Genomic DNA, 14,438 nt, shown 5'->3' on the forward strand with positions numbered 1-14,438 from the left:
GGCAGTTATTATATCATTCACTTATGTTCAATATTATAAAAATTGTATTAGTATTATTCAAAGGCAGCGTTTATGAAATTTAAATTTCGTTTTATCAATATTGGAATATTTGTAGCAACAGAATTGCAGTTTGCTAAATATAAGACTAGCAATAATTCTTTTTAACATATTACATATGAGTTAATATTAAAATGTTTGAAGCAGACATTCTGTGTATTAGCAGGTCAAAATGTCTATCGATATAAAAAATGAATATATATAAATATATGATTAATGTCTAATTCGTACATAGTTTATGCTGCTAATACTTTCTGAATATACCACTCATATGTCATGTATCTTTGGTAATTCTGAGCAGCATTCAGTCATTTTACCAGCGTGGTGATGTTTGTGGTACACTCTGTTGATTCATTAGAGACGGTCCACTGCATAATAATGTAATGAGTTATACAAAGAATACTTGGAAAAAGCATTATGACTTAAAATGAAATTCCTTATACCTCCATGCAATTAGGGGGGCCAATCTTTCAGTCAGTCTTTGGTAATTTCTTTCCAATTCTCGTTGGTAGTCTCGTTGATCTGGACCAATTAGATTTTTGTTTCTTCTCAAGGCATCCAGACATTTTTTTGAGAAATCTTTGAAACATAAACGCAACTTGTGTTGGAGTCGACTAGGCTGTGCATTTTGCTCACGTAATCCAGATAGGAAGACAACTGCAACTTCCGCAGGTCCTTGATTAACTGTGGTTCCAATACAACCTTGAAGAACCATCTGCAGCATTTTTGCATCAGGTGGTTCTTGGGCTGTAGCTGCAGCAACCTAAAAAAGTTCAAATAAATAAGATAAAAGTACAAAAACAAAATGCAGCCAATCTTTAAATGATAAGAACCTCTGCTGTTTTCTTTTGTATGTCTTCAATTGCAACTTCAATTGGACTTAGGACTATTTGTTTTCTGGCAACCACACGAATTCTTGTTTTTAAGTAAGGAAAATGTGTAGCTACTGTCAGAATTGTTTTACGCTTACACTGTTCCCTCAATTCCCCATGAGCCTTACCACCAGGTGTGAAAGGTGTTGCATATACAAATCGCCCTGGAAATATTTTAAAGTAATAAAACACATTATTATCAGCCCATATAGCATGTTTTGAGGAATACTTACTGATATTAAAGTTTCTGTGAAAAATAGCTGGTCTGTGTCTAAGTTCATGCGGTTCAAAATACGGTTCTACATAAGTGATTTGAACATAGGCTTTATCTGGTTCTAATTTGCTTGGATCTACAGGATTTGAATCTTTTATTATTACAATATTTTCCGCGCCGAATCTTTCGGCGTAAAAATTCTCCAGCCTTGAAAATATTTCCGGCAATTTTGTTAAAGTAGGTTCTTTGTAAACAAATTCTTCGCCAGCTAGGTCTCCAAATCGTCCTCCATAAAAACCTACTCTGAAATATGTGCCAAATACTCTTTTTCCAGCCAATTGTTCAACACGCGTGTACGCTTCGTGAAGCTTTCTGTGATTAAAACAACATAAATTACAATGTAATTCTATCCCAAACTTCTGTAAAAGGAGTACATATACTTTACCCATGAATATTCGCCAATTTTTTGTAATCATGTGCAGCTTCTGCTATTGGCAGTAAAACTCTGTACACATCAGGTATAGCTTCATACATTCCAGCCGCATGAAAAGAGCTGGCGGCATGTTCCAATAAACCTGCTAACCCACTTTCTGAGAAATCAGGTCCTAAGCACAGGCCTTCTTCCCTTCTGGCCAATACATCATCACCTACAGCACTTTCTTCTAAAGAATTTGGAGTAACAGGACATAGAGCAACAGCTCCTACTGGTCTACCACCACCTCCTGGCTCCAAGAGGTGTAAATACTCTGCTACCAAAGCAGCACTATGCACTAAACACATTGCTGCTTCAGTGTGATTTTTTCTTTCCATATGTTGTTGAGCCATATTCGCTAGCCATGTCAATCTAAGGTCTGGTGATCCTTGATATCCCTTTGCAATTCTATAACATTAAATATATATCATCGTATTTCAAGGTTGTTTTAGTTTCGTTTGCTTCAAAGACTGTTTACCTGTACATAAGGTCTAATAGCATTTCTGGGTCCTCTTGAAATTCTTTCATTTTAACAGTATCAGACAATATCATGTGTAAATTGAACAGAAGATCTTTCACCTGTTCTGGGAAGCTTGTATCGGCTAGTTCTGTGTCTCTCTCAGCATATACCAATACCGTTTTCAATGCTCTTCTAAGTGCACCTTCACTGGGAGCTCTTCCCCTTCCAACAAGAGCTGACAATGATGTTGTAACTTGCATCTTAACTCGAGCAAAATTCTGAAATGATCCTAAATTATTATCTGCCTGTCATAGTTGGATATGAAAAATACGAGATATTTTTCAACACTTACATTGCCAATTTCGAAATTCTGTCGCATAAGTAGATAAAGACTAGCAGCTGCATGGCTGCGAACAGCACTTAACGGAGAACTGCATCTGGTAAGCAGTGTTAAGCAAAGGTCACCACATCTTTCACTTTCCTCATCAAACAGAGCACTATGATATTTGAATACCAAAGCTCTCTGTGTATTGAACATGTGTTGTAAAACAGATGTACTCTGATTTCTTGCTAAAGCTCTTAAAAGAACTTTTAGTACTGCTCCTACAACTGCCCCTACAACATTTTAAAGAATAATGAGAACAATAATTAGAAAATACTGTTCAGAATTTAAAATATTGAAAGTTTCTGCTTACCTCCTCCACCATCAGCCTGCACAACTGTTTCTAACGTATCTAAAACTACAAGGGAAGCTTCTGCTGCTAAGGCACCTTCTATGTGAGCATCTTGTTCTACAGCCCTTCCTTCTGATTGCTCGCAGGATCTTCAGAGATAAAAAATTACTCACACGCTTGCACGAAGCAAGTCTACTTACATCTTTCCCGACTTACCTGTAAGGCATTTGGTCCTTACGCCATCTCAATTTATCTCCACTCATCCGTTCTTTTCTACGCAACATCATTTCGCTTCTTGCACTACCTTGACCAAGGATTACATCCTCCAATCGCGATCTAATGTCGCTGGTAGCCGCAGCCTGAGGAGGTAATCTTTTCAAGGCTCTCTTGCCCTTGTATTCAAAGGCTGCAGTAGCAATATTTAGGACTTGAAGAAGGCACAATATACGCCTGGAGCTTAGCTCCGAACACCATTGTGCCAATGCAGACTGTTCCAGTCCTTTTAGCACCCACAACACGCACATCAAAAGGTGTCGCGTGGCCTCTGAACTTAAAGAAACTCTGCACTGAGTTCCTGCCGTGTCTGCCGAGACTCCGCCAGCTATAGCCAGAGCTACAGAGTGTGTGATTGATCCAGACTCATCTGGATAGACGCTTTTATCCTTTGAATCCCAGTGATAAAGTTGAGGCAACGCATCCATTATGATAGTTAGTAGTGGCAGGTAAAGGGCAGTGACCCTAGCTTTAGCTGCAGGGTCGGAATATCTTGAGTCCACATCGTGGCACGCCATCAAATGTCGAATGGTTCCAATAGCTTTATTCTGAAGCATCGGATTAGGTATTTCCAAGGTGTTCGATAGATCGGATAAAACGATCCCGACTAGGAAGTGTTGTTGCCTGAATTCCTGACTGAGTTCAGAGAATCTGGCGCGGTCTCCAGGGACAAGTGTAGATATCAAGCTACCAGAACTTCCAGTAGATGGACTCGGGGATGCTGGTGCTGATCCTGATGTATATCCAGTTCCAAAAGGAAGGTTGAGAGCTACGTAGTGTTCATGAGAACATACAGTTCGAACGAGATCCAATTTAAGTGCATATAAAGCAGCTGAATCAGGAATATGCATAGAAGCATCTGACAGAGAGCAACATGTAGCCCGAATAAGGGACAGAACAAACCCCCTGTCCATTATCGATAACAGATCAGACAGGAAGTTACCGAGACTTGATATCAAATTATTGGGCACTCTATTCTCCTTTCCGCAACGAGATACTACTTCAGACGTCAATGCTGCTGTGAGTGTAGCTACGTCATCACAAAACTGAGGAGAGAATCTTGATTTTCGAGGCGCATCCAACATCCCCATTTCCGACAGTGTTACGACCATAGAGCGAACGATTAACTCCAAAAAGAACCATGAATATGTTACTGCTAATTCCCTTGCTTGTCCGGTGGATACGACCCAATGTAAACCTAATTCCTCGTGCAACAGTCTTCTAGTTGGTTGACTGTTTATGGAAGGTGATTCTTGGCGCATTGACGCAGTTCGATCCAACCCTCGTGAATGCATTTCCATTTCTAAATCCTCTAGGGGTAGATCGGGATTACTTTGGGCTCTCACGATACCTGGAGTGTTGGTCATTCTGGGTAGAGAGCACTGATACGCTACATAAGTAGCCAACAGTGCGTGTCGTCCATGTGCATCTAATTGACCGTCCGGTAAATTAGTGATATTCCGAACCAATAGGCCTATAGCCTCGAAGACTGTCGCTGCCACGTTCAGTGGTTGAGACGGTAACGTGGGAGGACGTACTAAGAGCGATATCAATTGATCCAATAGTTGAGGTAGTGATCTCACCAGAGCAGAATGTGAAGCCCTTGCCAATTCAAGGAGGGCAGATTTTAATTCTGACTCCATTCCGGCCTCACCAATACGTGGCGGTACTTGGCCAGTTTCCAAGAAGCCACATAGCGATAAAAATCTATAAATTTAACAACTTAATGCCAGCTACGGAATATGTGCAAAATTAACGGCATACTAAAGCTATACCTGTCAATGTATTTATCTTGTGGGTGAACACTAGAGACTGGTTCCAAAATCACCGTGAAAACTCCTCTATGTGCATCTACCCATCTTGTGCCTGGTAGAAGAACGTCAGGAGCAATGTAGGAATAATTGGCTGGAGGTGGATCCAACATTGCTGGAAGACTAAATTCGCCGGATTGTAGATGTCCATCCCTCAAAAGTGGTAACCACTGAAAGTATGTTGGATCAACACTAATTTTTTATGGTGAAATGAAAATAATAATGAGCAGTTATAGAAGAGAAGTCCAATAGAAGGACATTATTGCAGTGAATTATTTTTACCGTGTATGCTACAGCAGTTTCGACATTTGGTTGTTCTACTTTCTTCTGGCAACTGATGTGATAGAATGTGAATAGCAAATGATGCTTTGCGCTCAGGTCCGCGGGAAGTCGAATTTTCACTTCGTCATAAAAATTTGGATTTTTATTGTGATACGACACAGAAGTGAAGCATTCGTGCGTCATTTCGGGACAGGATGATCTTCCAAATATGGCTGTTAGGGCATCCGCTTCTTGTTCACCGCCCATCAACTGCATTCTTACAGCGATATTTCGAGCTGAACCAGTTCGAGAACTGAAGTTTGCTTCCTATGACCAGCATTAGAGATTTTCACTTAAGAGACCACGATTTTACTTAATAGATATATGACAAATATTAATTTACCTTAGGGTAAATGTACAGAAGATTCCTATATGTTAAATCTGGCGAAACAACTTCACTTGGAAACTCGAGTATTTCTTTTACTGGTCGACTTTTCTCGTCTGGGTATGGCAATAGTCTTCTAAGATCAGAATCTAAACATCTGGGCAGCTCTTCAGGTCTTGGACTAAGGTCTAATTTTAGTATGCCTGGCAGACATTTTAGTCGTTTCAAATTGGAACCTGGTTTGCGTAGCTCAACCAACAGTTTGTAAAGATCTTCGTCCCTTAAGCGTTCACTTTCTTGTTTAAAGAAACTTGAAACAGTTAACGTTATAGGCCTGAAAGACGAAACATATTAGATATTTAGAATAACACGTTAGATTTTGAAGTTATATCAAATACTCCACCTGAATGTGTCAAGACAATTAGCAAAATCATCAGGAGACCAACTACGCCTTTTGTCAGAACTTCTTCTTTCAAGGGAACCTCTCCGAGTCGGTGGTTCTACCTTTTTGCGCCACTGTTCGAGGCCCCCCGATTTTCTGTCTAGAGAGCCAGCACTTCCGGTGCTATCTGTGTCTCCACCACCTCCTATGACACCAGAAAGGTGGATAGCGGTCCATGCAAATGGCATTCGGTAGCGCCCCAATCGTTCACACGCTGCTACCGCAGCTGCTCTTACCTATTTTTAATTTAATCATTTTATTTAACAATCATATTGGATTGTTTAATTATATACAGTTACCTTTTCCTTATTTTTATCTTCACGCAAATATGGCTCAGCACATTCCGAAATATCGCCTTGCAATACTTTCTCAAGTCTAACAACTAGGAATAAATCTGGACTCGGTTTGCTAATATTCATAACGCAATTTCTTGCCAAAGTGCTGGCATCACTGTATGCGATATGACTACCAAGCATCCTTTTTAAACCTTCTGAATTCATATCCACATAAAAGTTCTCAGACACCTGCAGTTGTACAGTAAGAATTAGATAGAAATCATGTTTAAAAGTTAATAATTTGAAAGTACCTTTTTCTTTTCCCTTGCATCATATAATGCCAGGCTTGCAAAAATTGGTTCCACTTCTAATTCTAGTTTTAATTGAAGACATTTCACAAGAATCTTATGAGAAAAGGGCTCTGTGGGCTCTGGTGCGATACTAATTTCTTGCCACTCATCATCCGGGGAAGCTGGGGGTGCATAAAGTGGAAATAATCCTTCCTGAAATTAATAATCATATTTATTTATTTTATCATCATCAAAATCTTTCTATTTTTTACTTTATTTAATACCCACTTGCCGGTCTTCTGAACGCTTTTGCTCATTCATTTGGTCAATAGTTTCTGGACACACACGATCTAGCAAACTTGGAAGAAGAGGATCATGTTGGGAATGCCTCAAGTCTAAACTGGCCCAAGATCCTCTTGGTGTATCTCCACAGTTTGGTAAATCTTCCTCTTCGTTTGGTGATCCTGAGCCATTTGTGTCCTCTTGATCCACCTATTTTAGATTTATTTTAAACTGAAGTTTTGATCATTTGTAACATAGGTATTTTCAATTGAGTACCTCAAAATCTTGTCTTGGGGTGTCCTGTAACAGTCTGTCCCTTGCAATAGGAGATACTCTACGCCTGTATTTACGGTGCACCACTACCCAGTCGGAAGTGAAGGTTTCTATACATCTTCTAACATATGGAGACACAATATCCCTAAACGGAAACAAAATTTAATTTAGTGGAATGATAATGAAAATTTTAGTAGATTCAAGAGAAAAAAATCTTACAGAGATTCATGAGGAACAACTGGTTCTTCTGTTCTAATTTTCCTTTTAACAACTTGTAATTCCACATCTCCAGGTGGAAAGTCTAATATGGATTTTAATGGATCACGATCGAGCACTGACTGATGTTGTGCTAGAAATTCTTCATAGTCTAATGGCTCTAATACTTCACATAGAGACATCTTGAATAAATCACATTATTGTTATATTTACAAATGCTTTGAGTACATGAATTAATATATACATTGTAGTAGATACTTGACATACTGTTGAAGAAAAGCCTGAGAATGAACTGCCACTCTTTGATAAATCACGCGAATATGAGGTAGAAGTAGCAATCTGACGTCTGACATCAGATGCATGTTGTTTACTTAATTTCTGAGTAAAAGCACGTTGTACAGATGACATCATAAATGTTGTGTTGAAATATTCCTTCTGCAATGTCTTAGATATTATATTGAAAAATTAAATAACTTAGAATTCCAAAATTTCACTACATATTTTACAAAAATAACAAAATTATCAATTACAGATAAGAATATATTAAATTATAGTCTAAATTAACTTACATGCATCTTTCATAGTTAATTCACTGTTTAATTAAAGCTATTGCATTCAACAATAAAAATGATTATTAAAACAACTGAATGGGAAACATAACAATACCAAATTCAACATATAATGAAGGTATTTTTAATAGAAGATGATATGCATCTATAAAGAACTAAACTTACTATAAGTTTATTAAAAGTCCATTATGTAAAAGTTCTGAACACCATCAAAATTAATAATCCAATATTTTGACAGTTCTTGTCATAAACCTTCGTTGCATCAGGGCTATATCTTTGCCAAGCCAAAATTCCCATTAACACCATAGAAATATAGTATAGAGAGAAATCTCTTGCTAAAAGTGATTACAATCTGCGTGACGTTTCTTACGCTACCATACAAGGGGTAGAAAGTATTATTTGTTTAATATTCGATAACTATAATTACATTCAATTTTATTTTTCTGATGTCAGTGGATCATTATACTTTGTAAAAATTAATCAATTTGTATAGTGTAATATAACTATGTGAAATTCACGCCCTTCTGTTCCATCTAGATACTTTTAGGATGGCCATTTTGTTCACCCTGAAGAATCTAGTTGCGTATAGTACCCTAGGATACGTACTGGGTGTATCATGAAATATAGTACCACTTTAGATATGAGTTTCTCAGAAATTACTAAAGTGCCGCTTGTAAGATCTAAAGAGTTATTTTACGATCATTGAACATGGTGTACAACGTTCTATGAATGAAATCAAGAACACCTGGAGTCTCTCCGACCAGCAATATCGATCCACCAGCGCGCAGCTTCAAATACAAAGTGAATAGGAAAGAAATATGTTTCAAATATAAAAGAAAATATAGTATTGTTCTAACACATCCATACTTTCTTTGGGCTAGAATTTCTATTAAAACCATTACTTCCACCATAAACTGAGCTCATTCGTTGAACTTAAGGAAAGTAATGGCGGTGAAACGTGTGGAAGAAAAAATAACATAATTTTCACGAAAGATAAAAACGTTAAAAAGGAATACCGCTCGAATAAGAAATTTGACTTTCTTGACTTCGTTGTAGATTACCATTTACTTAAAAAATACTTCAATGAAAAATTCAAGAATCACCAAAGAATCCATCAAAAGATTAGAGTGCGCCCTTGTGTTTCATCAGAGATTTTTGGGATAGGTATTTACATTTTAATTGCCACAGGGATTAAGTTTTCTTCGAAGAAGCAATCTGTATATTCTGCGTGGAACTTGTTTATTTATTATAATGTCTACGCTTCCGTCGTATTACGAAACAACGTGTTCGCGCATCCAGAAGCGAGAACCGGTACGGTTGCGCCAAGATCGCTACCCTTACATTGGGTAAACACGCCGCTCGGATTGTCGGGCGGGGAAAGACGACGGCGAAGGGGCTAATTGCAATATCGATTTTCCGTTTCGGAGAAAAGCAGAAATCGCGAATAGCAATTCCGTGCAGTGTAGCGTTTCGCAGGGTACTGTGGAAGTCGGAGATAAAGCTACGACTCGCTAACCCGGAATAGGATGAAGTGTCTTTATTAGAAACGGCGCATCAACGCAATAATCATAACACGATCCACTTGCATTTCACTGGCGCGTTAACGGCGTCTGGGGCTAGGGCGAGACGAAGGAAAGAGGGTGGGGATAAGCTTTAATTGTATAAATACAATCGCCGGTTCTAGTCAGTACCTTGGGAGGCATTGTTAGTATTCCTCTCCCCCCAGAGGAACGTCTTCATCTCTGCTTTTTCGTTTTATTTTTCCCATCCGTGTGCCCCTCGAAAGGCCACGGTTCACCGTTTCATCTTGGGACGCGATCCCGAAGAACGTTTCCGGTTACGCGCAGTCACTTCTGTTACCACTTTGTAGCCTCATTAAAATGAGACCCGTCGACGATGCGGGGTCGCGCTCTATTTCTTCAAATTCAATGTTCTCCTCCCTTTGTTCCTGGGGACGCGATTGAACGCGCGCTGTAAAGCGGCATCACCGCGAATAACAAGTTGCCTCTGTATAGAACGCTGTGACTTTGAGATGCATATATCTGGGCTGGCAAACTCGAACACGCGATGACGAGTGATGTATGTTCCATTGTGTGGCCTGAGTAATGTTATTTATATAGTACACAACATGGAAATGTGTCGTGGTGGTGAATTTGGACGTGTTGGATTATGTGATAGTGTTTCAAATAAGTGTCTGTGTATATCGTGTTTGTTGAATTACGAAGAACGATCTTGGGATAAGGATATTGAAGAGTTCTATTGATATCTCTCCTGTGAAAAGTGTAGAGTGTTTGAAGTGCAACGATATAAAAAAACAGACAGGGTGAACAAAGAATGGGTCTGAAAGTTTTGACGGAGCTTATAGTACCTACTCACCGAGAGGAGTGAAAAATTTATAATTGACATAGGTCCTAAAGTCAATCCTATCAAAGAGAAATATAAAAGTCTGTTTTCACATTTGTTACGGATTTTCCATACATCATTCTTTCATTTTAATATGTACATAACTCATATTTGCGTATCACAGATCGACGTACAGTTTGAAATATTCCTTCTGTGTCTTGAATTACCTGTTGTTATACAACCTTGAATAACAGTTGAAAATAATTGGAACAAATCATAATTCATCCGATATAAATAAACATAGCCGATTGCTCGAAATTTACGGCCAAGGTGCAAAGAACTTTAACCTCATCAACGTTTGCAGCAAATCGAAATCTTTGATGCAAAGTACTGCGATTATCTCGCCAATGCGCCGTTGGTGTTCCTGCAGTTGACAGAGAATTTCTTCGAGCGGTCTTGTAACTGTTGCAGAAACTAACCTGATATGTCGCAAAGGCAGCAGGTGGCTGTGTCATTGAAGAAAAAAGAGAATCCCGTGTTTGCCAGAAGCGAATTCACAAAGGAACACGGTCTTCCCTTTGCCTGTCCTCGCCCGTTCGCGCGACCCTCCCCCTTCAAACGAGCCTTACGGGGGAGAAACTTTCTATTCTACGGGTAATTTCGCATTCTTCTCGGAATTTATTCCACGAAATCGGTATCCCGAAGACCAAGGAACTCGCCGAGACAGGCGAATGAACCACGAAAAACTTTTCGCGATTTCGTCGGCGATACTATACTACGCGTTTCCATCTGAAGTGGTCCCTTCGCTCGCATGAAAACGGATCAAAAGAGTATTCGTTTTATGCATACAGTGCCGAGGTAACTTCGACGCACACTCGGATCGGCGGCGTTGCAATCAGGGGAGTCTCTAAACTTACCTGAGATCAGAAACGTTTCATAAAGTTGCATAAGTCCAGCTCGCTGCTTAATACTTTACATCTGTCAATTTTATTTTTAGTGGATTAAAAAAAGTAAGTAGTATAGTACATTTTAGTGGAAAAATTGTCGAGTATCAGCATAATGACTTCATAAGGATATGAATATGGTGGTTATGTTCCTAGTGTTTTTTGTTTAGGCATACCTCAGACAACTCATTAAAATTTCGGAAACTGTAGAAGCTTGTAGGATAACCTTCCATTAAAAGAAACGAAATAAATCGGAAAACATCTCTCTTCTCTCTGTTCGTACCAGCAATTTTTTTTGTACTCTTTTAATTAGTTATCAAAATAACCGTCCACAAAAAAAAAAATTTCCTTCACGGTTCTGAAAAGCCGTCGTCTAATCCCGTTGACAAACACTCCGTCCTGTTTCGCCTCCGAAAAAAGAAGGGGGACTTTGATCCAAATTTGGAGGACCAGTTGCGTATAAGCTTAATGAACATTTAGAGGGGACGCTGGCGAAATATTGGAAGTGTCAGCTAAAGGATTCCGCTTTGATCTCGCGGTAAAACTCCTGGGATTTCACCGGGCGAAACATTAATGGCGTAAAAGGATTTTTCTCAGGACAGTGCTCAGACTGTCCTGGGAAGAATTTCTAGCAGTATACATTTCGGAAGTAAATAAACTGGAACGGGTTGACGGCTCGTGACAGAATAAAAATTATGCATCGGTATTCGTAGCTGTTCTTCCTCTTTTAACAATACACGTTCACTTGTATACAGGGTAGAAAGTGTAGGAAGCATTCGTTTTCTCCCGTTCATTTTATTAACGCATAGTTAATTCCCGGGTTGTATTTTTTGTCCCCTCTTTCCATTTGCCTCCATCTATCTTCGCTGTTTTTTTCCACCTGCTCGTTATCGCCCGACTGTGACCTGTTTTTTCTTTTAGCTGAAAAGATCCCGTTAGAATTAGGGGTTGGAATTAAAGACCAGTAATCCACCGAAGTCGGGCGGGGTATCGGTTAATTGTATATTTTCGAGTATTTTCCCCGGGGCGAAACGAAGCTCACGCGGAAAAGCCCTCCGATAAAACGAGTCGAGGCTTTTTATTGGTTTCAGTCGTAAAGATACGTATAACTTAGAACTAAGACGCTCATAGCGTGATGCGTTCCGTCTTTCGTTTAAGCCGATTCCACAACGGATCCGAGTTATTTCCGCTACCGCTATTTCCCCTTTATTTCGTGCTCGAAAGACCCGGTATATACTCGAAACCGGCCGTGTATAATTTGAGATTTTGATCACTGTGTACAGTTACCGTTCCCCTTTTCTTTACGGTCCACCTTTTTCTTTTTTATTTCATTGTAAAACCGTCGTTGCGAGTCATCTTTAACTTCAAGCCCTCGGCCCCATAATATCGCGCGGACGCTGATGTAGACAGGAAAGGAAAACAGGACGAAATGTATTCTTTTCATTAGCGAAGCTTTGATGGTCGATTTTTCTCTCGAGCAAGATTATTCGGGGGGTGGTGGTGGTGGAAAAAAAAAATGAATGACGACGATAGCCGGGAGCTCTCTCAAAGCCGAAGGATGTTAATAAGTTTGCAAAACAAATGCTTTCCCGTTGGCTACGGCTTCAAGCTAACTGGATGGAGTCGCCCGTTGGTGTGTGTTCGCCTTTAAGCGCGCGGATGGGCAAGTGCAACGACCGAAAAAAACTAGGTGAAGGCGGTTCAGTGACAAGTCGTGTGATCGTAAAAAACAAAAGCTGACGGCTGTGGAAGTGGGAAAGTCACGGGGCTGACAATCAATTTCGCATTCTGCTGCTGTCGATGAGCTTCGAGTCGTTTGGTATTTTCCTCAGGAACGAGTCAATTTAATCACGGATACTAGATACCTTTTCTTGGACTGTCTGTGCAAGAATTTTTAATATCTGATTTGAACGGGAACAGATGATCTATACCTTTACCGATTTCGAATTGTTTAGAAACTTCAGTTTCAATTGTAAGAAAAAAATAGTATGGACCAATGCAGGTTATTAGGTGTACCAATAAATCATCCACTATTTATTTTAATTATGTTGTATTTTAAATTATAAATATCTTCACGATCATTCGCTGAATGAAAACGATACAGAAAACAGTATAGATTCTTGACTTCCATAGAATCGAATACTGATTACGTCGAGAGATAGTGGATTATTTATCAGTACCCCTAATAAATCGATAGAAGAAAAGGTGGCTAAAGTTTGTTCCATAACACCAAAGCACAATTCCATTTAATCGTATCTTGCGTAATCTGTAAATTCCCCGAGTTACGCCAGTCTCCTATATTTCGACGTCTACATTTTCTAATTACTAAGCGATGGTAGAAACAGTGATTATTACAAGCGGCGCTAATTACTGTTTTTTTCCTTAGTTAAGGCAGAGTAACGCGCGCCCCTTGAAGCGCAGAAACTCCGTCAGATCTCGAGGGGGTTGGAGCGAGTGGCGCGGTTACTCGAACCGGATGATTAAATTCCCAAAAGCAGTCGCTGTACTCGCGATTCATCGTCTCCTTGAGGTGTAGCTACAGCGTAGGTCGTAGAAGACCTCTGTGGTGGAGGTGCCTATAGGTGCAAAGGCCTTGAGGATGCAGCCTAACGTACCAAACCTAATCCTGAGGAAGTCGATGCGCCTGGGTTAACGAAGCGCCACATACAACGGGTGTCGGGTTAATCGAGTTTAATCTACCTAGTCACAAATTCCGAAATCTATCAATCACATCCTCTCCGTAGATACTGTAATTACGCAATTCGATTACCTAGTCGATGCGTCTGTTCTTTTCGAGCGTGTGAAGGCGTTCTCCAGTGAAAATAAAAATGTACGGAATCGAAGTAAATATATTTTATGCGAAAAAGGGGTTCGATACTACATGGTTCAGTGAAGATTTTTCATCTCGATTGATTGCTAGTGGTGCGACTCAATAATAATTAGTGTCGTCGAGGTATCATCGGTCAAGAAGCACGATAAAGGATTCGTTGGAATACCCTTAAAGTTTTTATGAAGTAATTATGTTCTTGAGATCGATACAATAAGTACATCACGTTTGGCAAGACCAACCCCTCTATTATTTTCTACGGTGTATTACAGCTACTGATTACTTCCCGCATATAACCACTCTACGTATCACGCAAGACACGAAACTGGAAAAATATAGAGACCCCAAGATAGCGCACGGTTGCTCGAGAAACATGTCTACAGCATTAAGGCAGACACATGTCTCGATGTCGGGGATATTTATGATCCCGGAAATCTCCAGGGTAGTTGCTCGACGGCCGCGATGACGATATTCCTTGGCTAAAAGTGGAAGGGAAAG

General features: G+C 39.7%; 1 protein-coding gene across 1 annotated transcript; it reads right to left on the reverse strand.

The window, feature by feature from the left end:
• Window positions 1-303: 303 nt before the first annotated feature.
• LOC107186237 (dedicator of cytokinesis protein 7) lies at window positions 304-7,665 on the reverse strand. The gene is made up of 19 exons (XM_015574063.1): window positions 7,525-7,665; window positions 7,261-7,439; window positions 7,045-7,186; window positions 6,775-6,978; window positions 6,508-6,699; window positions 6,221-6,445; window positions 5,883-6,157; window positions 5,498-5,813; window positions 5,116-5,421; window positions 4,798-5,003; window positions 2,966-4,729; window positions 2,771-2,898; window positions 2,428-2,690; window positions 2,094-2,353; window positions 1,589-2,023; window positions 1,163-1,515; window positions 891-1,093; window positions 501-820; window positions 304-425 (listed from the first exon to the last, which is right to left on the reverse strand). Exons 1-19 carry the CDS (start codon window positions 7,663-7,665, stop codon window positions 371-373), a joined length of 5,967 nt encoding a protein of 1,988 aa, XP_015429549.1. The 3' UTR covers window positions 304-370.
• Between the last annotated feature and the right edge of the window lie 6,773 nt (window positions 7,666-14,438).

Source organism: Dufourea novaeangliae, unplaced genomic scaffold (genome assembly GCF_001272555.1).
Source record: "Dufourea novaeangliae isolate 0120121106 unplaced genomic scaffold, ASM127255v1 scaffold64, whole genome shotgun sequence".
Lineage (NCBI taxonomy): Eukaryota > Metazoa > Arthropoda > Insecta > Hymenoptera > Halictidae > Dufourea > Dufourea novaeangliae.

Coding starts and splice junctions, on each gene's coding strand:
- LOC107186237 (XM_015574063.1), bottom strand. CDS start 7,665: ATGTCATCTGTACAACGTGCTTTTACTCAGAAATTAAGTAAACAACAT. Junction 7,440..7,524: donor TCTCAGGCTTTTCTTCAACA/GTATGTCAAGTA, acceptor GATTTATTCAAG/ATGTCTCTATGTGAAGTATT. Junction 2,691..2,770: donor GCAGGCTGATGGTGGAGGAG/GTAAGCAGAAAC, acceptor AAAATGTTGTAG/GGGCAGTTGTAGGAGCAGTA.